At 44.5% G+C, this 24,940-nt stretch overlaps 1 protein-coding gene across 3 annotated transcripts in view; it reads right to left on the bottom strand.

The window, feature by feature from the left end:
* Positions 1-24,940, bottom strand: part of MEIS1 (Meis homeobox 1) — a 110,998-nt gene that overhangs the window by 45,649 nt on the left and 40,409 nt on the right. For all 3 annotated transcript variants that reach the window (XM_076335025.1, XM_076335023.1, XM_076335024.1), the window contains exon 8: positions 6,594-6,739. In XM_076335025.1, coding sequence (XP_076191140.1) covers positions 6,594-6,739 — 146 coding nt within the window. The remainder of the gene's footprint in view (positions 1-6,593; positions 6,740-24,940) is intronic.

Raw genomic sequence — 24,940 nt, 5'->3', positions numbered from 1 at the left:
CAAAGGTTTGTAGCACAGCCCAGAGCTGGCAACTTAAATAACCTCTAGGACAGCATGAGATCTCAGTACATGAGACACGCGCTTTCCAAGACATCATGAAACTGGAGCAACGGCAGCATTGCCAAGGGTATCCTCCCAAAAAACAACAGTTCTCTTTAAAAATGGCAAAATTCACCCACGCTAGAAAATGGACCAACCCTTAGAGGCTGGAGAGCAGGTCAAAACAACAAATTTGAGGAAGATTAAAGAAAATGCTGAAGGTTTTGACAGTCAGTGTCCTCCATCAAACTCTGGGAGGGCTGAAGGGTTAAGAAGTTAATTCAAACCGAGTTACCTAAATCCTGTTTGTCCTCCTTTCTGGAGCTCTCAATTCAATTCTGACAGAGCCTCGGAATAATTATCTTCTCCCATAATAACATTTCCCATTTTCTCCCGTTGAAGATGACTGCCACAGCACCTCCACCAGCAGAAGGGAGCTGAGGACCCTCATCGTGGTTTACTTGCACCAACCTGCGATGGATGCTTTTGCTTGCTGCTCCGGCAGGTCTTCCCGCTGCTGGGAGCAGGAGGAGTCCTGGCTCCCACCTTCCCAGTCGAGGGGATGGCAGTGCATGGGTGACCAAAGGCAAGCTAAAAACGCCTGGCTTTTCCCAGGAATTCGGGACAGCTGGCACTAAGAAGACTTGCAGATGTGGAAGAAAGATTTTTACAGCTTCACCCACAATAAAATCAAGTGAAAGAGGAGACTTGCATATTTGGGATAAAGGGGGGGAACACACACCACCACCACCCCCATCCCCCCTTTCTGAGTCCAATATATGGAAATATGACCCCTGTTACGCAGATGAGCTCCAGAAGCCCTCTGGCATTTTGCAGAGCAAGAATCAGTTGGTGCAGGATGGAGAGTCATTGTAAGTTGTACTTTCAGGGGGGTTGTTTTGGTTTAATGCTTTCAAACCCTCTTGAGAGGACAGCAAAGAAAATCCTCGCTGGTTTTAGCCAATTATTTCCCCTTTTTATGTTTTCAGCAGCTCAGTTTCGTACCCATCTGCCCTCTCGCTATACCCCTTTCCAAAACCAGACAAGCATCCCGCACGGAAGTAGGGGCAGAGAGCCAAATTAACCCCACACTCCTCCCAAGGCAATATCTCATAACCATGGAGGGATGAGAGAAGACTTGAAATCCACTTGCTTTAACCTTAAAAAGTTGCTAGCCTGTAAAATATTCATACATAAACAAATCTTACAGAATTAAGCAGTGTAATAGTATTTTTCTGTTAGAGTAACATCCTTTAAGCAATGGGGATTATTTTTCTCAGCTAGATGAGGACATAAAGTGCTTCCTTCAAGTACCTGCCTCCAATAAATTCTTTTATACAAATAACAGCTTTGCTAAATAGATTGCGTATTGCTTATTACAAGTTTTCTTGTTTAACAGAATGGCATCAGGTGATCAATAAAGCTTCAAAATCAAGATACATAATGGAAAAAAAACCTTTCACTTTTACTGCAAAGTTAACGTGTTTCAGCTACGTGTTTTACTTTCTGCTCAGTCTCCCATTTCAGTAAGATTTAACCTCTTAAGGAAGTTGTTTTAAAAGCAGTTAAAAATAATGATTAAATTATGGGATTTACATGAAAGAAATCATTGGCCCATTCATTTTTTTAAATCATGGCAATTTGTTTTTTAAAAGGTGTTTGAAGTCCTTGAATCTACCTCTTGGCACCATTAAAAAAAAAGTAGTTTATAATCCCCTAATGTGCTTAAATAAAGCCTTCAATAGTTTAAATTGTTATTAAACATCTTTTGGGATTATAATTTTATGGCTTTTTTTGCCTGATTAGATGATGAACGTGAAGATCATCAAATACTCATCATATAACAAACCAATTACAACGTATAATCCCCAAAATGAGGTTTGAATCTCAACATTTTAAATTAAGCTGGATTTAAAAGATGCAGAGAATTCACAATGAGCGAACAAAACACTTGAAAAGATACCCCCCAAACTCCTTTCTTCTAGTTTTGAACAAAAAAGTACCATTGCTGGGACAAAAGCATAGTATGGGTTGAAGGAGAAACTAATCCTGTTGCCACAATTAAATTTACACAGATCTGGTTGTAGGCAAGATTATTTTTTCTTCCCCTTCCCTTCCTCCAAGCTTTTCCCTTATTTCACAATCCCTGCTGAGGGCTATACATTACAGTGAGATCTGCTTGAAAAATGGTGGTGAGATATGATCCCTGAACGTTAAGCGATCCAAGAAATAATAAAAGAAAAGAAAAGAAAAAAAAAAAGAAGAGGGCCTGTAAAATGTTGCCGGGCTGCAGCACACCCTGAAATTATCCTTAGGGCAACTTTTTGGAGCCGAGCTCCAGCACAGGACCGGTTTGCCCCAGTCCCTCCGTGAGACCCTGCCATGGCCTTTGATGTTCATCCGATGCCTCCCCTCATTTTTGACTCAACTTTTACAGTTTGGGGATGTCCTCACCTCTTCACCAAACTATCAGTAGCTTTTTTTTTTTTTTTTCTTTTTATCCAAATAGTAACAGGCTGCTCCTTCCACTTCAAATTTATAGCAAAATCCTAAAAATAGATTTCACAAACCTCAAAATTTACAGGCTGGTGTCATAATCTACCACCAAAAATTTCAACAAGCTCCACAGCTATGTTTTGCCCAACTAACGGCCAACCCGGGCAGCTCTTCCAACCCAGACATTTAATCAAAATTAAGTCAGAATAGCAAATGGTTAAAAATAAATCCCGCAAAGTCCTAAGTGCAAGTCTGATCACTACTTTTGCTATTGTTTTAGCTGATTTTTTTTTTGTTATTATTCTTCCAAGGGGAAGGAAAAAAAAAGGGCAATTTGGATGAATTTATCCCCCGAAGTGTTTCAGAGCATACTGCCTGCATCCGCAGAGGACAGCGCTTGCCTACCCTTTGGGCATACGTCAACTCAGTTCTGCACATCCATCAAAACAAGGGGGGGGGCTGCAGCGTGACACTGAGTGGGAACTATTGCCCAAACACTTCAACAGCCGGAGAGGCTATGGCCTTGCATTTGATTTTTTTTCTTCAATGAAGAGAAAAAGAATTTCCTTCTAAGCGGGAAACGAGAACTAAGGGACAAACCTTAGGAAATTAAGTCAGTACACAGAGGAAGACTTAATACCTTGGAGATGGAATAACTGCATAGAAGGAATTAAACCAGCCTATACACTTTTAAAAGATCGTGTTAGTCCAACATTTATTTTAAATCTTTCCAACCCTTAATCATTCGTATGACAAACACAGCAATTACTGTCTATTTTGTTTAATTCCATGCCATTAATGTGTATTAATATTACAATTGTGAGGTAAAAAAAATACTGCCTTTGAAAAGGAGGGCTCCCAACTAACACCCCAATTAGGAAGCAGCAGTGGTCAAGGGGATGCTGGATTTTGTGCTTAACTGCTGCTCGTTTCTTCCCTGCCCTTTTCCAGATGGGAAAGTGAAGACAGGTTAAGCACTGGGGGCAAAAGGGAGGTATCGCCTGCCCTGACATGTCCCCTGCCTGAACAGAACCACCTCCCTATCTCTCCTCACCTCCCGCTTTAGGGAGGACCTCGTGTCCGCCCCTAGGGAAGACCAAATTCACTAATAATAAATAAATAAATAAATAAATGATGCGGGGATCTCTAGTTTCCTCAGCTGACCACTCCTCTGGATGACCTCCCTCCCGCAGAGAGGAGCCCAGCTGGGGACACTGTCATGCCGGTGCGCAGGGTTATAAGAGCAGTCATGAGGCCCAGACACCCTCAGAAATGAACTGGAGTCTTAATTCCTTCGGTCTCTCACCCCCCTACTCCTCAATTCTGACTGCAGCCATGATTTGGGCCTGGGTTTTTTTTGCAGAGAGGACAGCACCCCAAGCAGCTTGTAAACATGTTCTATTGCTCTAAGCACTAACTGTAGTGTTGACTCTTCCCATGTTATCAACATGTTTGCCTGGAGGACATCCTCCTCCACACACAAGACCCACTGCTCTTCTAAATCAGGAGTTCTCTGGTGCCTTCTCACTCCAGCAAGGACACTCTCAGCTTGGAAGAGCCTACAATGTTGTCCAGACATGTTTTAATTTGGGGAAACTGTCCACGACCCCACCTACAGTCGATTTGAAAGGCCCGTCTCAAGGTCCTAGCTGGAGAAGGTTGGACTGGGTAAACCAATTCTGCTTTACTGAACTGATCAGATGAGCCTGGAGCTACCATGATGCTGCCAGAAGAAGAGAAAGCTGCCCTGCAATAAATCTGCATGCTTCATCTGGCTGGGCTGGTTCTGCACAGGGGATGGTGGATTTTTAAAGCAAGCTTTAGCTCAGTGCTGCAAGATAGAAAATGCAGCAGCTTCACTGCATAGGTCCTGGGGGGGTTTCTTTCTGTATTTGAGCCTTCCAGAAGAAGAGGCCACCTTACAAGCAGATGTCCAGATGATGTCTCCCAGGGGCAGCTACCAGCACTGCAGCAAGCTCTGCGGGCACTCTCATCTTCTTTTTTGCACCCCGTTACCGCACAGCGGAAGAGCAAAAAGCCACTTGCACCCTACACCTAATCTGGACAAAACAGTGACAGGGTCCATCCTCTGGTCCTGAGACTGTGCATGAAGCCAGCTGCAGGGTCAGGTCAAGTCCACGTAGCTAAATGCTCAACACAGGGTGGCTTCTGCCACAAGGTCTTTTGGGAGTCACCCCTGCTGTCTTCTGCCATGTTCCCAGGAATGGGTTTGGAGGGTGGTAGCTGGCCCAGGCTAAGAGCGTGCTGGAGATTGTTCAAGCAGTTTAACAGGATAGACCGTCACGTTCCTGTGCCCAGGCCTGGGTGATGTTTAATTTACTAGCACAAACACAGCAACAGGCTACTTCCAGGAAAATACTAGTAGTAATATATACTACTTAATTCGTAATTCCTCAGCTGGGAATTACGGGGACTGACATGCAGTTGCTCAGTGTCCCCTGGTGTGCCTTGTCCTGACTGCAGAGCTTCCAGGGCATCTCCTTAAACCAGAACCTAAACCACCTGCATCAGGCTGGTGTGAGCATCGCTGCCGGCACAGCATCCCTGGACTGTTTTGGAGGCAGATGTCCTTAACCTCACATCTACCTGCAGAGAGACACCAGGTGTCAGCTCATCTTGGGTGAGGACCTAGAACTGGGGAGCCACCAAAACCAAAAGGGACCTCAGCCTTTGGAAGCAATGCGCTGAACGCACCAGGGACAGGGCTAAGGAGCTAGCAAAGCTGGGGCACGGCTGACGTAGAGTCTGCCAGAGAGAGAGATTAGCTTGGAGATATCCGAGGCTCTCTCCGGCCTCAGGGGAGTCGTGCTCCAGCACGAAGGTTCATTCATAGCAACCCAGGACTGCGCGGGACAGGATTCCCCGCCTGATCCCCGTGCTGACAAGAGTCACAGCAGATATCTGGTTTCTTGGCTCAGCAGGGGACGGAGGGGCGATGTGCGTGAGCGCTTCCTCCAGTTTACGAGTATACCCTTGGCAGGGCTCCCACTGGGGCTGGGCAAGCTGGCCGGCTTCTGGTTTCATCCTGACCCTAACTACAGGCAGGGGAGAGAGTCAACCGCTGGGATTAGAGGCGAGAGCCATTCTTCACTACCACCTGCAGACCCCCAGCACCCCTCGCCTGGCCCTTATCCTCCTAGCACAGAAAAGCTCAGACAGAAAACCTGGGGCCGAAGGCCCACATCCCCACAGAGGATGAAAACACAGTGACAGATCACCACAATTTGATGAAAAAGGAGAATGGCATTAGAAACACTTCTCTAAATGCTAATGTTAGAAGGTGTGGTACACAATATAAAGCCTTGAAAGAAGCTCCAGCATCCAGCTTAACCCCACACACCTGTCCAGAGCTTTGATTTCTAATCCCAGGAATAAAAAGAATACAGGTAGCTGTGGCAACAGAAATAGCTGGGCATCCCCCGCACCCCTTTATAACGTTAAATACAGGGGTAACTTACACTCTGGGAATGAGAACGTCTCAAAGAAAAAAATTATACTTTGCTATTAAACCAGATACATTCAGACCTTTCATCATGAAGCTTCTGATGATCTGTGACAAACACCTGAATAAGGTCTTTGTTTGCTTTTTGCTTTGTTTTTAATCTCCCCAATTATTTTCTGCCGTTCTCTGGAGCACAGAACCAGGGGCTGAACGCTGCTCTCTGCTCCGAAGCAGCGATTCCCATGTCAGCTAAGGGGAGCTGCAGCTGTGCGAGCAGCGGGGCAGGACAGGTCTCCGAGGTTATTAGTATAAGCTTAGTCACACTTTGCAGTGACGTCCTGTTAACAACTGCGACTCGAACCAAAAACAAAAAATCCAAGAACAACACACACAAAAACCCCCAAAACCATAAAAACATACGCTCCGTGCTCTTCCCCTGGCATCTAGCAAATGAGGCAACAACAACAACTCTGCTTGGAAAAGTTCCCTGAGCTGCCTGTCAGTAACATCATACGTATTTTTTGCTTTCTACGACTACTACAACTATGACATTTTCCATGTTTTATTTTGCATATGTGATCTAGAGTTCACTTACTGTTAGATGCTGGAACAGCCATGCCCTCATGATATTTGTGGCTACTTTGGGAAAGATGCCACGCTTTTTATGTCGCTTTTTGTCCTTATCTGGATCATCATCATCACCTGTGCTGGGGGAAGCTACACTGTTGTCCAAGCCGTCACCTGTAAATATAGTGAATCAAATTTTGACTTATGCTACCTTTATATACTTCAGCCGAAGCCTGGCTTTGGGTATAAACTGCATGAATATTTAAATGAGGTATAAATTCTTTAACACCGTAATTCATCAGGGGTTGAGGGGTTGGGGGGGAAGAGACATGGGGAGAGGGAGGGTCTCAGGACTGTGTCGGCCCCGTTCTGGTTTATCCTGAAGGACAGTGCAACTATTTCTGCCACTGGATTCAGCACTGTAACCCAAAACAAAAAGTGCTTTAAAAAAAGAAAAAAAAAATTTTTTTTGCAAGCATCCAGCTTGCAAAGGTGGAAGCGGTGGCTTTTCTTCACACTAGGTCACTTTCCAAAAATTCATCCCAACCAGCTACTTTGGCTGAGGTGGCAATTAGGAAAGTATCGATGGTGTCCCATCCCCATGACATGTGTGAAGCTGGGTGCCCCGTCCCACTCTGGGATGTGAAAAGCAGGGTGAATGCAGCTCTCTCGCAACATCATATTCTCTCCCCAAATTCAGAAATAACCAGAGGATTGGGGCATTGCTTATGTTAAGTCTTTTACAGATGTTCAGCTTCCCCTGACTTTTTGATGGGAGATGGGTAGCTAACTGGCCTCCCCTCTTCCCAGCCCCAGCCTAAAGAAATTCATACTGCGGTAAGTAGGTACCAATTTGACATACACCGTAGGAATTAACACCCTGCTTTGTGCCAGTGTGCCATATCCGTAATAGGTGTCTGCTCCCGTTAAACAACAACTGATCCAGAATGAATTTCCTTAATGCAGATAAGGTCTCAGGCAGTTCTCATCACATTAGCAACATATCTACGGGAGGACGTAACTGCATAGCAGCCAACTTGGGTCTGGGCTTGACAGGCTACCAGTCAAAGGAAAACAAAAGTTGCAGCGCCCAGTTTGCATGCAATTTTTGTTTCAAACCCTGAAAGCAGTTTATAAACAAGTCCACATAGCAAATCAGCCTTTGCTTTCTCTGCATGTGGATTGAGCAGTATATCCCGGCTTCCGAGGACACTGTATTTGTAGCAACATGGAGTTGTGATGTTATTAGGCAAGAGTTTTTTACACGCCCGGGCAAGAATGATCAAGAAAGTCATCTGAATTGGGCTGAATCAAAACTATCTCTATTAGGAATAAAAATTAAAAATATTTTTTTTTTTTTAAAAAAAGGATGTAGACTGTCAAAATTACGATTTGTTAAACAGCTTCCAGCACCAAAAAAAATGTTATTAGTGTTATATTTTTAGTACCTTACTGACCGTGGCAAATTTATAATTGTCCTTATGACTTGGCCTGTGTCTTTAATGAAATGGTAACCTTGGGTAGTTATAGAAACAAACAAGATTTTTACAAAGAAATCAGATATCCGACAAATTCTTTGAAAGCCCAGTATGTAAAAAGGGGCTTTTATACAGAGAAGCAATTCACCATATAAAATAATAATTCATAAAAGAAACATGAGCAAAGGAAACAACTCAACAGCATTTAAAATTCCACGGGCTAATCCACTTTCTGTCTGCGAGAGGCAAACAAGGAAAAGAAAAGTATTACGCATTCATTGATTAAAAATGAAAAGCTTCTAACCTAATGACACTGCCTTTCACCACCTCCCTGCAATCACCCCCCCCCTCCCCCCCCCCCCCCCCATTTTTTTAAAATACACTCTCTCCTCATTTCAAACCCCCTTCAGATTAATTTAGCAGGCATCGCCTCGTGCCTGACGGGAGGAGGACTCATTGATAATTTATGGAAATATCTACTATAATCCAAGGGAGATGACTTTTTTTCCAGCTTTGTGCATCAATAGATAATCAAGGCCTTCAAGCAGCCTTAGCTTCCCATTACCTCAGGCAAGAGAATTCCTGAAAGCGTGCCTCCAGGGCACCTGAATTATATCCTCCATTAGGGGAGGAAAAGCTTTCTGCATTCCACCTATAACACTCCCCAGAACCTTTCCTGTTTATTTCTGCTGTATGAAAGAAGAAGCATTAGGAACAGGATTTTTTAAGTGAAGACTTATGTAGATACAATGGAGAAACCTTTCAAGCGCGAGCCAGATCACCTCCTTCAATCCCTGGCGGTGACCTATCCCAAATAAAAGGTTTCTGTTACATCATTAGCTCAAGCCAAAAACAGCCTTGGCTTAATGCACAGTTTGTTCTTCCTACTGTTTTTAGGCAAATACTGCTACTTTACTCCCATCTGGGAGGGAAATTACACTGCTGGGCTGTAATCTAAGACAAGATTTTCATTGGAAGCAAATGCTTTCAATCCAGTGTAAATACTGGTGCATGTTCAGAAAAGCCTAAAACAATAAACCCTGGCCCCGTCCAACACAAGTTAGAGAAAGTGAAAGGCAGGGAGAGGATAAGAAAGCACCCGGCTATCCTAAGAGCAAATGCTTCGGTAGACTTTTATGAATTGTTTAACCTCTTCCACTTTTTTTAAATGGAAAATTGATCCCGTGAAGACTGAAACCACAGAGAGAAGTCTAAATGGTCAATTGTGGATTTTAGTATTTCCATCTACTTTGCAACTTGATACACTCACCTCTGTGAGGTCTCCAGAGATTCCACACACACACACACACACACACACCTTTTCCTCTTTTTAAAGATCACTAAACAAACTTGAAGCACCACTGACCAGCCACACGGTAGCAGCTACGAACCGCATTTGTAAAATGTCAGCGGCAACTCTGTTCCTGAAGTTGACTTCTCCTGCCGCCAAATGAAGGCGAACTGAAAAGGTGGAAATAATCATAGAAATGATGCTAGTCCATAAACAAGCTTACAGCCTCATTAGTATAGCGGGAGGCTCCGCTGGGTGATTTATGCTTGTTTTGCTGATGCCATGAGGAAATGCCATAGGGCACCTTTAGCCAGCTGCTAATGGTTTCTGACAGCTTCTTAGCAACTAGTGCAAGCAACGCCGTGGCGTTTGCTAGTGACAGAAACCGAAAATGTCATATTATCTGCCCATGTGTCACGAAGTCCATGTGGCAATTAACTAGTAGGCCAGTGACTGAGGGGCCAGAGGCTCTTCAAAATGGCCTGTGGCTATTTGGGGGGCAGAGCAGACGCACCGCTCGCGTCCACCCTGCACATATGCACTGCCGTATGCATGATCTGCATCACGCTCCCTCCGTCTCGGTCGCCGATGAGTTTGGTCCATGCAGATCCTTTGTCCGTGGAGAAACTCCGGCTCTCTTTCTCTTTAGGCATGGCGTGACATTATCAGAGGAACTGCAAGTAATCTGTCTTGATATGATGGTTGGAAATGGCACTTTAATTGGCAATACCTGATTCTCTGGTTTTGAGCGCTGGATCCGAAGGTGCTAGCTGTTTTTCTGCTCGCTCGCAAATTAGTCTAAAAGGATTTAAGATCACTGAAGCAGACTCGTTGCCTGTCAAATTGCTGGGAGCGCAGCGACTCTGCACAGCAACTAGACGCTATTTAAAAAAAAACCCGGAGCCTGTAAGGAGCAGGAGGAGAGCCCGGGCTCGGCGCGCCCGTTCCCCAGCGAGCAAAACCAGGCGCTATATGTCAAACTGTCAAACCTTTCAGCGTGGCCGTTTGCCCTTTCAAATAATATTTAAGAATTGTTTTTACACAATTTTTTATAGGCCATGGTCTAGTGAAAGAGGCCAACCAACAAAGAAAGGAATTTGTACTACAATTCGTCCGTGGACGATTTCTTGCCAGACCTGGGCCGGTCCCCATGGAGCGAGGCAGGTGACCTGTGGCAGCTCCCCGGCTGTCGGGGAGCTCCGATTTCAAACGCCCTCGACTCCGGCGTCCCAGAGTTGCCTATTTAAGCACACCCAGGCATTTAGGCCGCGCTATCTTGTTCCTTTCAAGAAAGGATAAAGCAGCATTTATCGTATTCAGCCCCACTGAATGGGTCAGGCCGGCCGTGCCAGCGGGGGCTCCTCTCACTGCATCCCGCTCCCCGCCGCCATCACCTCCTACGACTTCCCTTCTCCTCCCACTCCCCCAAAAATCGGAGGCAGAAGCAGCAAAGGGCAACCGGGTTTACGGCGGCTCCTCGAGTGGGTAATGCTCTCTTTGTCCTGGGTGATCTGTTATAAACCTTTGTTGGCAAAACAGGTGCAACTGGAGAGCAACTTGGCACACGTGCTCGCCTTCAGCAGCAGTGGCCATTGCAGGAATTAGGTGGCAAATCAAAGCCTCCTCCCTCACTTCCACACCGAACCAAAATGAAGCGTCATCACCCTGCGATGTTGGAAAGGCATAGCTAGGCAACTTTCAGCCACCCAGCTCCTAAACCCATCCTCAGGCCTCTAACATAGAAGTCGCCCAGATACGACATAAATAGTCCCGATCCCAAGTTGGGGACGTTTCAGAAAGGTTGGAAATTCAGATGTCCTAAAAACCCTGGCCCTTCACTCGACTAGAAAATCCATGCCTTTGCATGTAGCTCTTTAGACTAACATCCTCAAATGATTTTAAGTGACTAGAAATCTCAATAGCAAAATGCCAAATACAGTTTTACTACAAGTATCTTCACCAGACGCAACAGGTTATTTCTCACTGCACGTAGCCCTGTCCTAGGATCAAATCTGTATTTAGAGCACAAATATTTTTGTAGCAAAGCAAAACATACTATTCCTAAAAAGCCTGCTTCCCACACCTCTGTCACGAGATCTGAGAGAGGTTTTGGGGTCCACTGTTCAATTTGCTGGGAGGGGGTGAGAGGAGGGCATCGGCTTTGCTGAGGTCCACCAAACCATATGATGAACACCACCTTCCACAGCTTTTACAGTCCACCTCTAGACAAACATCTAAAATCACTGCTTTAAGGCGTTCACAGAAGAAAATGTAAAAGATGTACCCAGAAGCCCTGGAAAAGACCCAGAGCAACTTTTAAGTGGACTGGATGGCTCCATTAACAGGGGACTAAATCAGAGTCCTCTAAAGGACTCAACGCTCCCCAAGTTGAACTTTTTTTTATGTTTCCAAATCTCTCCTGTTAAAAGCAGCTTCTGCCTCCTAGAAGAACTTTACAGTTTGCACTTACTTTTGCATTTAATAAGCTAATATAATTTAAATATGCGCTGTGTCTGGAAAAAAACTATTGACTTCTGTACTAGACTTGCAATGTTTTCCGTTCTATGACCTGAAATAGCCAACATGATGTCCCAAAGTTTGTGGGCTTTTCAGTAGTGTGATTTTTTAAAAATTCTATCATAATTTTTTTTAAAAGCATTTAGATACGAGTTTCTCAAATTCCTGCTTCTGCTAGCATAAGAAATCCTACATTATCTAAGCCGAATATTTAACTGTTCACTGTCCATCCACAGCTCTGTTGTTTCTTTCTCTTTTAACCCCTCCAAGAACCCAAATCTCTTTAGTAACCTTTCCAGGTAACTGGAAAGCAGGATTCATTAGTAACTTTAAGCAACATAATGTACTAGAGAAATTTTAAGTGGCAAAATGACTTTCCTTAACCTTTCTTCAGTGCTCTGTGCAAATTTAGAGTAACTATTATAATTTCCGCACCTTTACCTATGTTATCCCTTACAGAAACACATCTCCAGTTTGCTGGACACCCACACATCCACCATGCTGACTTTCTGCAGAGCAAAACTAGGCCTACGTGTGAAATGTAATTTTCCTATAAGGTGCAAAATTATGAACTCTCAAAAAGCAGGTCCAAGGATGCAACAAGTTTTTCTGTAAAACAAGAGCAAGAGAGAAGGAATCTGCCGCAACCTGCTGTTCACAGGACTTAAAACAAGGATCGCCATTTCAGACCACCAGCATTGAATGGACTTGGGCAGTCAAAGAAGAATATGGAGTTTTGTAATTTGTTTCTGACACAACCAGCTCCAACTCGGCTAAGGAATGTGGTGAGCAAAAGTCACACCCAAAAGACTCTGACGTGGGTCAGGGTGGCTAATATTCATATCCACAAGTATAGGAGAACAAGTTCACTACTCAGAAACCATCATTCCTCCTTACAGCAAGGTGGGGAAGGAGACAAGCTGAGCAGCACAGGGGGCTGAGTGCTCAGATGTGCCAGGAGAGAGCTGGAAGGCACTGGCACAGTCTGAGGATGCATGCCCAGCTGGTAATCCAAGTTGTACCTATTTGTTGAGGAGAACTGGAAGTTTTGACATGAAAAGGCCCATCAGTTTAGAAGATTTCCCAAAAATACATTATTTTGAAATTCACACATGTATATGCACATATGTATCACGCACCTAACATTAGCCCACTGTGACTGCTCCCAACCTGCCAATGCCCAAGCAAGGCACATGAGCTGACGATGGGGCTACAGGCAAAACAGTACTTCAGAAAGCTTAAAGTAACTGTGCAATTTCTTAATCAGGAAAAACATTTTCTATTAGTTTGGATCTACGATTAGTCAGATGTGATGGAAGCACCCACTCCAGGAGTTCCTGAGGTCAATGGCAATCATCTCAGCACACTGAATGGCCTACAGAACAGCCCCAAAAATGATTTACGACGATGATGTAGGTCTGCTTGTGAAATTGAAACATGGTGTTGACGAAGGACTGATTTTCTTTTCTTATTTCTTAAGGAAAAAGCCTTCTCAAATATACTTAATAAAAAGCTAATGAGGAACAACAAGGTTGAAAATGAGCATTAGCAAGGAACAAATACCACGTGTTTGGGTTTGCATGCATCTCTTAAGGAGATGCGGTGCATGTTTCATGCAAGGATTCAGACCATGACATAAACAGTAGGAGGTTGTCAGTCACAGATAGTATCCATATTTACAAGATACTAAAGGAAACAGTTGCAAAAATATCCTACACAAATATTCATAGATGGAGTAACCTGGACAAGTATAAATTACACTCTGGCATTTGACAAATTTTCAAAGTTTTTTTCTTGAATCATTGTACTTCGTTCTGTAGAGACAGGAGCACCTTTTTCTAGTAACTCAATCCTCCTTTTTGACTTGAATTCCCTTCAGACAAGCAACAAGCAAATCAGCTGTCTACGCAAAGAGTAAAAACAGCATTGATGAATAGGGGGGGAAAACCCCACAGATTTTACTCATTTTCCTTTGTTCGGCAGCTTTTTACAGCTGAAACGAAGGAAACCTCTTCTCCTGCACAATGTAGCACTTCTTAATGGGGTTCAGAAAACTCCACTATTATGGGTAAGTTGTGCGATATTTCTGGAGCTGTGCATCTATGCACCGAATGAAATACTAAAAAGAAAGCAATTCATTGTATGGGAAGCAAACAACTTTCTGCTGCCAGCAACAGAAGTTTACTTTGAGTGGTTTGGAAGCAAATACCCTACAGAAAAGTATCTGGTTAAACAAAAAAACATCCTGCTTTAACGAAGAATGGTAAAAAGCTTAAACAGGTTGGTTTCCCCCCCCACCCCCCCAACCTAAAAGCCAGCATGACAAGCCTACCACTTCTTGGGAAAAGCTGTTTTTCAGTCATTCTCTCATTTTGTTCAAATATAGGTCTTTTTTTGAAACCTATTCTCTCCAACCTCAACTGGAGAGCTGCCCTCCCAGCTATAGGTCCCACCAGTTGCATTCTCCATGAGAAGTCAACCGCATACGGCTGAGAGACAGGTAAATCCACCGTTGGATTCGGTCGGTCTTACTCCCTTGCAAAGCAGGGGCACGAGCAGCAGCAGGAGGAGCACAGGACTGCTCTGCCACGGGGGAAATATGCCTAACTAATACCCCAAATGGCCACGAGGTCAACTTCTGTAAATCTCTATAGCTCCTTAACAACTGGCTCTATCTTCGTGTTTATCCAGCTCCTAAGACACTTGACTCTTGGACCGAGCACAAGCAGCTATAAGAGGCTCAAAGCAAAGATCAGAAGCATATTACGTATCAACTAAGGGACACATTATCTGTAGAAACAGTTTATTACAGCGGAGCATTTATGTAGGCTTCCTTCCCTAAACACAGCTAAATTGCCCTGGGCCCTGCCTGCATGCCTGCTCCAGAGGAGATGATACCACAGATTTCATGTTGTACAACAGAAAATATGCACCAAAACCTTGACACTGTCCAAACCATTCAAAATTAGGTTCTTCTATTGAAAAAAATTTAAAAAAATAAAATTAAAAAAAATTCATTGTTGGGCAAGACAAACCAAAATGCTTGGGATTGTTGAACCAAACTAAAGCATTTTATTTTGGGCCAACTCAAGACCAACCGATGCTGGCCCAAGCTGCAGTGTGCCCTGCAGGAACTACAGTTCAGACGCTCTTTGCGCCAAATGCTCTTTTGCAGGGCTGGATCCCATATGTCACAGGAGTCATATAACCATAATGAACAGGAGAGAATTAGTCTAGCTGTGTCTCGGGCAAGTCAGGATTCACAACCTACCAAGTCCACACAAGATATTTACAACTGGAAGTTCCCGTATGGTTTGTGTCAAGTGAAAAAGTTCTTGCTGATATGCAGTGTATTTTCTTCTATTCCTGTCACCCACTTTAAAGTAGTATCAAAACCAATAACTTACTATTTTCCCTGTCCCTAGTCCATCAGTAACATCTTACAATGAAAACCAAGACACGACTGAAAGAAAACTAACATTAAACTTCACTTTGCATGCCATGGCGGCACCACATCATACTCTATTTCCCCACATACAGCAGTCACTTTGCAACTGCGAAAGGCAGAATTAAAAGGAATGAGAATAAAATGCCCCCATCTCATCCACCTTTCCTCTTTTGACAGTAACATCATCTCAGCCGCCATCGCTGATGCTTCAAAAAACACCCATCATCTCAAACAACCTTATGAAGATCCACTTGCTGCAGCCATTACTCCAGCAAATCATAGCCACTGAACCCTCTTGACTGAGCAGTTAGCAAAAAGACGTCTGGCTTTGAACTTAAGGCACAAATTAATTACCTCTTCGTACTTAAAACAAGAGGCAGACAATTTTGATTTGTTATGGAGGGTTAATGCAAAAACCCTTCTGAGGCAGCCTGGTGGGTCCCAGCACAAGATCCTGTATCTCACAGCTATGGAAAGGAGGGCGGAGAAGAGGGCTGGTCACGTCCACCTAGAAGAATCATTTCCACAAGGTATCTTTGAGATCTGATGGAAATCAGATACCTGTGTGGTGGCCTAAACTACTGGGCAGAGGGGGGCAGAATGACAGGGACTTTGGAATCTTCCAGTACCTGGGCTCCACATGAAGAGGGCAGGAGTTGGACCCAAAACACTTCTCCTCCTCTTTTCTAAGCGAATGTTAGAAATATTTGCAATTGCAACTGAAGGGACAGCATTTGAACTGCATCGTGAGTTTGCTCCCCTCACCCTGCCCTAGTGCTGCCTGGGATGCTCAGATGAAGCCTGCTTCACTCTCCAAAGACAAAACCTTATGTTACCATGCGTATAACCAGCTCAGGAAAAAACACCTTAATTACAAAATAAGCAACCCTCTGTCAGACCTTTTAAGGGAAGGGCATAGACAGAATTAATAATGTTTTTCTTGTGCTGTCCCCACTGCTCCTTGCTGCCCAGTGCCCTACATCCACCACTCTTGTTCTTCCAGCAAAAGCCGGTCGCTCTGGAGGGCCCGTGACAATAGCGGGAAGCTGCTCCTCGGGAAGGAGGTGCAGAAGCCAAAAGGAGATAAGTAGATTTGATAGAGCCAAGCTCACACAAAATTTTCTTCCACTTGACTGTCCCTCTCCAACACAAAAGGCAAATCTGCTCTGATGAGGTGGCGCTTAAAAAAGGCCACAATGGGAAAAACAAACCTGAAGTCGGGCTGTAGAGCGAAGGCATGGTGGCGTCGGATCTGGCAGCCAGCGGGCAGGCACGCCACTGCCCCTCGCATGGCTCCCGCTGCCCTCCACTCGGCATGGTGAGCAGGACAGGGGTGCTTTCAGAAATCATCTCCCACTGCCTTGCCAGCAGCTCACATGGGCAGCACCCGGTAGAGCATGGCACTAGAGATGGAGGGCACCCATGGGTGTCATTCTGCACTACCGAAGCACAACCGCTAGCAGCAGCCAGGCTAAACTTTGCTCAGGCTCATCTGTACAAACTGGGGTTCAAAAGCCCCAATTTGGGCAGGGCACAGCAGTGGTTGCTGGAGAAGAGGGCTGCTCACTCTGCCCAGACTTCCCTTGCTCTACAGGGCTGAGAGGGAGCAAGCAATGACCGCTGTGGTGCTTAGGCCACTAATTCCCCTTCTGCTACAAACACTGCCCCCCAAAAAGTGGAATCTACTTTCCCACCTCCGCTAACACCCCTTGGGTATGGGGAGGTGGGGTGGCACCGTGGGCAGGTCAGGATACAACCCCTGCACATCCAGGTGGCTGGCGTGAATCCAGCCCCCGTGGCAGAGCCTGAAAACTCAGAGGGCTTGGAGAGCCCTTCGGTGAAGTAACAGTGATGGGGAGGTGGTCTTGACCCTGCTCCTCATGGTCGGGCACTGGCCACCAGGCTCAGCTCTGAAGCTGAGCTCCCTTCACCAGCTCCCCCTCCCCAGTGGCACGCAGGCACTGACAGCCCTTTCAGACACTTCAGTACTACTAAGTTAGCACGTCCCCTTTGGCTTCAGCTTAATGTATTCATGTCACTGCTATGTTTTTTGGTTTCCTACGACTTTCTGCCACAGCTTCTGGTGTTTTGCTGTTTGTTTTACAGTACAGTTATAGGTGACGGTGGGTTTTTTTCCAAATTAAAACAAACAACAAACCCAAATGCCAATCATCCAGGAACAAACAGATGCCAGAGAGTCCAAAACATGCAGTGAAGGTGAAAACAAAGTCAGATCAACGCTGGACACTTATAAACTTCCCCTGAATATCACCTACAGGTACACACATGCCTTATTTTCACTTCCGTCTTCCATCACTACATATTCCTAGACATCAGCTACCCAGGATTACCTTGAATAGGCAAACTGATGGGGGGAAAGGGAGAAACTTCTGGTGCACACCAGAATTTGAGTATTATTTATGTCACTACATCTAGTGGCATCAAAGTTGGGAAACCACTGCGAGAGGGATGAAGGATGGGAAGGAGGTAACTCGGCCATTTCCAGTTCATCTCTCTTTGACTCCATTCCTTTGCAATAAGAGTGCTTAACCAAAATCCCACAGAAAGCTCAAAGCAAAGCTGGGTCATAGCAAAAAGCCATCCAGTGTCTTTAAAAAAAAAAAAAAAAAAAAAAAAAAAAAAATCAAACATCCTTCAAAAAGCAAGCCAAAAAGATTTCTGGTGTTTCTTTTTCAATTCACACCATTTGTCATTATCCCTAATAGCAACAGTAGTAAAAATGGATAGAAAGAAAAAACTACGCGTTTTTAGTAATTTGATGTACTTTAAATGACATGAATGAGTAACCAAGGAAGTTAAAGAAAACCTCAGGTTCTGGCAGGCTAAAAACCACAGGCATCAGCTTCCCCTAGGTAGGTATAGACCACATGGAAGAATAATCTTGCCTTTCTGCTGAAACAACCTCATCCTTATTGAAAGGGCTGAGGACCTTGTCTCGCCCCTTCCACCCATTGGTGACGGAAGAGGACTCTCATCTGCCCAGCTCACCACTTGATCTGTCCCCTCCCGGGGCAGCCTGGCAGTGCCTACAAAGTCACCAGCTTCACCTTCAAAATGGTTCTGCCAAATATCCCCTCTCAGCTGAGGTTACCAAGGAATGTATTTCTACTGTGTACGCCTTGCCCCAACTTTCAAGACGTGCTTCTCAACTGTTGTGCAAGGACACACCACGCACACGCAGAAAGCCAACCCTGTTCCTGGTTAAACACCAGTAATGTCCCCGTGCCCTTCCTGCACATGCAGTAACAACTAGAAGGGTTTTATAGGCACCAGTTGCCAGGCTAAGGAAAAGACTGACTTTTCTGAGCATCCTGTAAATGCTGGGAAAAGAGAAGAATGGAAAGGAAATGAAAGGATCAACCTGGAAAGGAGAAGGGAAAAACAGGAGACCTTGGCTCAAAGGAGAGAGTTGACCACACTCTTAGCCCTGCCTTCATCTATAGAAGATGTTTGCTTTTATAAATCTTGGAAAAAACGTGGAGTGTGAGCTAAGTCGGCCCCTAGGCAGATTTAACTTGGGTGACCTGAACTTACTCTGCAGATCACCATAGGTCTCTCTGACCTTGGCAGTGACACAAGGATCATATTTTCTCATGGCTGAATTAGAAATAATTCTGCCAATGTATTAGGCATAAATAGCCTTTTATTTAGCATTGGGCAAATACGTTCTCTCTTTCTGCCTCTCGCCTCCTCAGACAAAATCTTTTTATTGGGATAAGGAAAACCCCACCCTTCATTACAGTCTGGGTACACATCTTGAGGGCCAGACAGAAGCTTGGCTGCTTCATGCTCATGGCAATGTATTTTCAGACATTGCCTGCAGCAAGGTGCATTTTGGAGTTAACTGGTAAGATTTGTTGCTTTTATTGGAGTGGTCAGCCTGGCTATTTGCAGATGAATATACAAGTATCTTCAGATGCAATGGAGGGGGAGTATACAGATCGATAGTGAGAAGGTTCAGCTTTGATTGCCAAAACAGAAAACACATGTAGATGTACAGCAAGGACCATAAGTGAGGAGCAGCTCCACTAAAACCAGCCAAGCTGCACTGAGATAAGGAAAAAAAAAAAAAAAAAAAAATTTCATCTCGGTCTTGCAAAAAATTGACCGGTTTGGAAGGAACAGGTAAACAGCGTGTTCTTGGACAAGAGTCAGCACAGTTTGGATGATGCAGACCTTTCCGTTCAAGAGTTGCACTGGTTTTTGCGTCTGGTCACTTGAGGTCACACTGCAGAGCTCCGAGGCTCTGCAGAAGCCCTGCACGCTTCCTCCCCATGACAGAGGTGGCTAAAGTGGCTATTAAAATCAGTTGTTATTCTGATGCCACCTGATTCTTAATTGCTAAAGAAATGGGGACTGAAACCACAGAAACGGCTTTCTGGCACTGGCTAAGGAAGTATCAGTTTTTGAGGTCAGAATAACATCCCTTAAAAATATGAATCAGAGTGGTCCTTTCATGCTGCAACTTGATAAAGGCAGGCAAAACATTAGGAGACTGTTTTGATGAAGACCAGGATAGTTTTGGAATATATATATATAGACACACACTCAGACGTTTATAAAAAGGAAAGAAAATACTTGCAAACCCATATTCAAATTATCTTGTGACAGTCAAATAAATCCCAGTAAATACTATTTCCAGTTTTCACCGTCACCCTGAGTAAGAGTCTCTTCTAACAAACTCATCGCATGTTGAGCGAAATGGAAACTCAATTTTCCAACTCTTTGTGAACTGCTTGCTTCATCCATACACAACTTTTGCTGTATGGCTGACCACTTACAATCTGCAGGCAAGTGTCTCAGTCTTAAGACTAAGTGACCAAGGCTTCTCAGGCAGAAGAAGCCGTCTCCAGTCACAGGCTTGCACTCTTTCCCATCGCAGTGTCGGAGCAATAATCACTGATGCCAAAACTGGCGATTCTCTTGAGACTGGAAAACGCTTTCACAAATATCTGCCAATTATCTGAACAGTCGCCAACAATGCCAGCCTCTGAACCATTGCTAATCACGCTGCCGTTTTCTATGCAAAGCAACTTTGAGTTTTGTCATTTATTTTAACTGCCTGACCAGCTTCACCTGCAATTCGTGGTTTAGGCGGATTAGAAGGGAAGACAGAGATTTTCATCTGTAATCACTGGTTGAAATGCAAAGTCCAGCTAAAAAGCATTCTCACCTATACCTTATTTAACAGCTTCTATGGAAAAGACTTTGACACAACCACCATATTGGCAATGGATATGATCTCAGCAGTGACCCGAACAAGGGAAAACAGACCTGGAGAGGGCAATACGCTCTTGCGTGTAAGACCACGTGGAGGCTCTCCCTTATGCTCACCTCTCACCAGCCCAGAAGGCTTTCTGCACATCCGAGGTTGCACGTGAACCTCATGCAAAAGCATGCAAGGAGAGGCTCAGGACGGCGGGTGCTGTACGTTAGCTCAAAGATGACACGCGTTTCTACACCCCATGGCACAGAGGGGATGTAAATAAGGAGGTTGACATCTCAAAGCAGTCAACAAACACGCCGGAAAGCCCAGCTTTCTGAGGCGCTGCAGGGATCTGTGCAGGTTAGGACTCCGGTGGGGCAAGCAGAACAGCTCACGAAGAAGCCTCTGCCGGGACATCCCTGGAAGCACCTCACTCAGCTCCCTTCCCCGGGTTTACCCTGGAGAGCCATCCCTCAAGATCCCAGATAAGGCACGCTGACAAGGTGCTGAATGAAAGCCCGCACTGTCGCTGCCAGTAACCTGCCCTCCCTCCGCGCCTGCAAACCTCCAGCACTCGAAACCCAGCACCATCCCCAACCTTTGCACTCACAGCTTCCCAAGGAAGCAAGCCCTGAATTTAATGTTTCTGGGGCACAGCAGGGTCACGGTGCACAATCCAGAGATATTTTTCAGGACAGCATCCAAAGGGGACTTGCTTGTTTCGACATGAAAATAAGAGTTTGATATTCTGCATAAAAATTATGAAACCCCACACGCACCTCATCTGCTAGTGAGGATTGCTACAAATACGACCACAAAACGAAATAGACAAATGAGCCTTTTTGAATGCATATTAGTGCGCTTAAATGGACTGAATGTGCATCTTGTTAGTTTGGAGTGGAAGTAGGTTTAACTCTTGTTTTACATTTAAAAGCAGACAAGGACGGTGTGCGGAGAGAAGTCCCAATGGCTACCATGCCAGCAGACAAAGGACCCCATGCCCAAACAGCACAACAAAGCGAAGCCCTGAGATGTTTGAACATGGCCATTCCTACCACATCAACTCAGCAACAGGTTTTGTTTCAAGGCTTCGCTCATGGCGCCTTTCATCTCCTGAAAGACCTCAATGCTGTTCAGTTGAAAGTTGAGCAAAGCATCGCTACCAAGTTTCACAAGCCCCATCCGTCAGGTTTTATATCTAGGTCCCCAGCTCCCAGAGTCATGTGAAAATATTCCACCAAAACCACACACACACTGATGACGCAAGCAACCTCCTGATGGCAGAGAAAGCTTGAAACCGGGCCTCCCGAGAGCGAGGCATGGGAATACAAACACTTCCCCCCTGCCATGAGTAATTTTAAAATATAAGTATCTCTTTTTCTATGCACGTCAAGGTTTTTTGAACACTTCAGATCACCAATACAGGTTAGCAAACACGACAACTTTCAGGAGGTGCTCAGGCCAGCATGCTCGGGAGCTGCAGAGGACATAGCCTCACCCACACACGCAACGCCCGAGCCCACTCCCCTCATCTTCAGTGGTACAAAACACTTTATTCTGCTTCTCCACGCAGAACAAAAATTTCCTTCCTAAAGAAACAAGTTTTTGCACAGATTCATCCCTCCTTACTCTAAGCATTAAAGTCAGACTGCCAAGCTAAGTGTCTGAGTGAGGTGATTAGTCCTCTCCGAGTCCCTCCACAGTGAATGGAGAGAAACAGAAACTCTCTGGAGGGAAATTCAGGATTGAGATGACTACAAGAATATGCACGCTATTAGCTTTGAATACTGCACAGAACAGTAAAAACTTACAAGCAGTGAGGCTACCGCGGGGAAATGATGGCTAACGAAGGCTGACTATGCCCATCTCTGTTTCTAAACAAGATCTGGACTTCAGGGCCCCTTCTAAAATTACTCAGGATGGAAAGGCTGAATTTAGCTCCCATCCGTCACCTTATCATGAGGATACAACCTCATGCTTCCTGCCACTGAGAATCTGGGAAAATGCAAAATTCTACCTCTTATCACCAAATCAGAATTAATTTCTTCTTCCTATTTTGCCTTACTTGAGGGGGGAAAAAAAGCCCTCCTTGATAGATAGCTAAATTTATGTCTAACCAAACTGAATGTAAATGCAAGAAACAGGAAGCTTTTACTTGGAAACTGGAATTTCAAGCACTCAGGGGCAAACAATGAACCAGAGAGATAAAGATGCAATGGCAATGGTAGGGGACAGACCTGCCAAGCTTCCTGCCCACGCTGACTCAAGAGCATGTGTCCTACCATGATACGGACCGGCCACACCGCTTGCTTTTATTTTGGTAATTGGTATTTGTTCCTGTGAAAACCCCTATAAAAACAAGTCGGAAGGCCAACAATAGTAGACCCGCCATCTCTTATAGCCAGATCTTTTACTTAACACTTTAGCAAAAGATGTAATCAGCAGATCTTTGTCCATTTATACAATTCTCTCTGCTGCGACGAGGATTGTATTACACTCTCCAGCACCCGCCAGATCAGAGCATCCAGCCTTCCCCATCACTTCAAGAGATTGATCTGATACTTGAAAGCACATTTGCTATTATCCACTCCAGCCCTTTGGAAATGACATTACACAGATACGGGGGGCAGGCAAATATTGCCGCTCTTTTATTATTCCTGCCGTTCCCTTGCTTGTAATATCTGAGAAGTTCCCAGGTCAATGGGATTACTTTATCTTCCTCCCCCTTCCTTTATCTCCTCCCTCACCCCGCAGGTATCCGTGTCCAAATGGGACTCTTCGGCGGGGGGTTTGCTTGACCCGGGTCACTTGAAGGTCAAGCTTTTCACCACTTGCTAATGCAAAGCTTCCCCCCAGCCCTCTGAAGCCCGGGGTTCCGGGGCACCCCCTCCCCACACACCCCTCTCCTGGCCATGGGTGCAGATGGAGAAGGCAAATGCTCCTTGGTGAAGCTGCAGAAGCAAAATCCTCCCCATATGGAAACTGGAACACGTTTCATGTTTTTAAATAAACAAAGCGAAAGGAGAGGCTCCTGAAAAAATCAGCTCAGCAGAGTCTTTATTCCTGCACTAAACTTGAAGGATGGGAGGCTTAACTAGTTAGGAGCAACTCAGACTATATTTTTGCCTACCAGAACGAAGATCGATTTTTATTTAGATTGATTTTAAGATTTACATGCAAGAAATGGATACAATTGGATCAAATATATACTAAAACAAATTGTTGACTCCCATGAAAGCCAATAAAACCAAAACAAATTTCACAGATCTCATCTACCAGCATTTGAGATTTGTTTTATTTCATTATTTTGTATACATTTACGGAGCAGAAATTTGCTTAAGTCTTTTCCACGTTTCTTTTACTGAAACAATAAGACTCTCTGCAGAATATTTTGTACTTGAATATTATCACCAGGATAGCATATGGCAAACTAGCAGCAGGCAGTTTATCTTCATCCTCTTTGTAAGCTAAAATTAGCACAATGCTTTTGCAACAGTGTATGATGTATTCAGACCAGTACGATATACCTAATACAACTTCACATCCATCCCTGGCTAACCTCCAATACTCAAGTAAATTGATTATTAATTTTAATTGAGTATTAGTATGTTTAGTATCAAGTTGGCATTTATCAACTTGAGAGGCACTTCTAAGTTTAATGCTGTCGTTTCACCTACACCAACTACAACAGTAAATAAAATTTGTGTATTAATAACACACAGAATTTCAATTCATTTGTCTGAGGCAATTCTAATTTATATTAAAACATTATATATGGAAAGCCATGCTGCAAAATTGCATATTTGGGCATACTCTGCTTTTCAGTGATACGATATAATTAATCATGGTGAAGAGTTGATACACCCATGTTATGATTTACATGCTCCTCCTGCTGCAGCCTGCATTCCTGCAGACTGTTAGCTGGTTACTTTATTGGGATTACATTCAACCAAGTCACCAACTTTGTTGGGATTAAATTCAACCAAGTCACCAACTTTATTGGGATTGAATCAAACCAAGTCACCAACTTTACATTTCCTGACAATGTGGCTATGCCAGCCCTCTCTGCTCGCCGGTCTGCTGTTCAACCTGGTAAATTATGGCCACCTCAGGGGTTTTTTAGCTGGATTAAATCTGCGGTGAGACACTAATGTTAGCACCGCTTGCTAATTTGTTTCTGGTAGCTGTAACACCAGGGATCTTAGCACAACGCTCTTTCTAAAGGAAATACGAAAAGTCCTGAAAAAGCCCTGTACTTCACAAGGGTGGTTGTTCTACCACCTTTTCTTGCCAGGTTCACAGAGTAAAAATGTGTAATAGTGGGAGGTAGTCACATCCAAGCATGTATACGACCAAACACACACACAAACTATAAATATTTATACACTGACATCCAAAGATTTTGTGGCTCAGT

Source organism: Aptenodytes patagonicus, chromosome 3, assembly GCF_965638725.1.
Source record: "Aptenodytes patagonicus chromosome 3, bAptPat1.pri.cur, whole genome shotgun sequence".
In the NCBI taxonomy this organism is placed as follows: domain Eukaryota; kingdom Metazoa; phylum Chordata; class Aves; order Sphenisciformes; family Spheniscidae; genus Aptenodytes; species Aptenodytes patagonicus.
The sequence above is the reverse complement of the archived record's forward strand: the minus strand, read 5'-3'. Positions and strand labels throughout refer to the sequence as shown.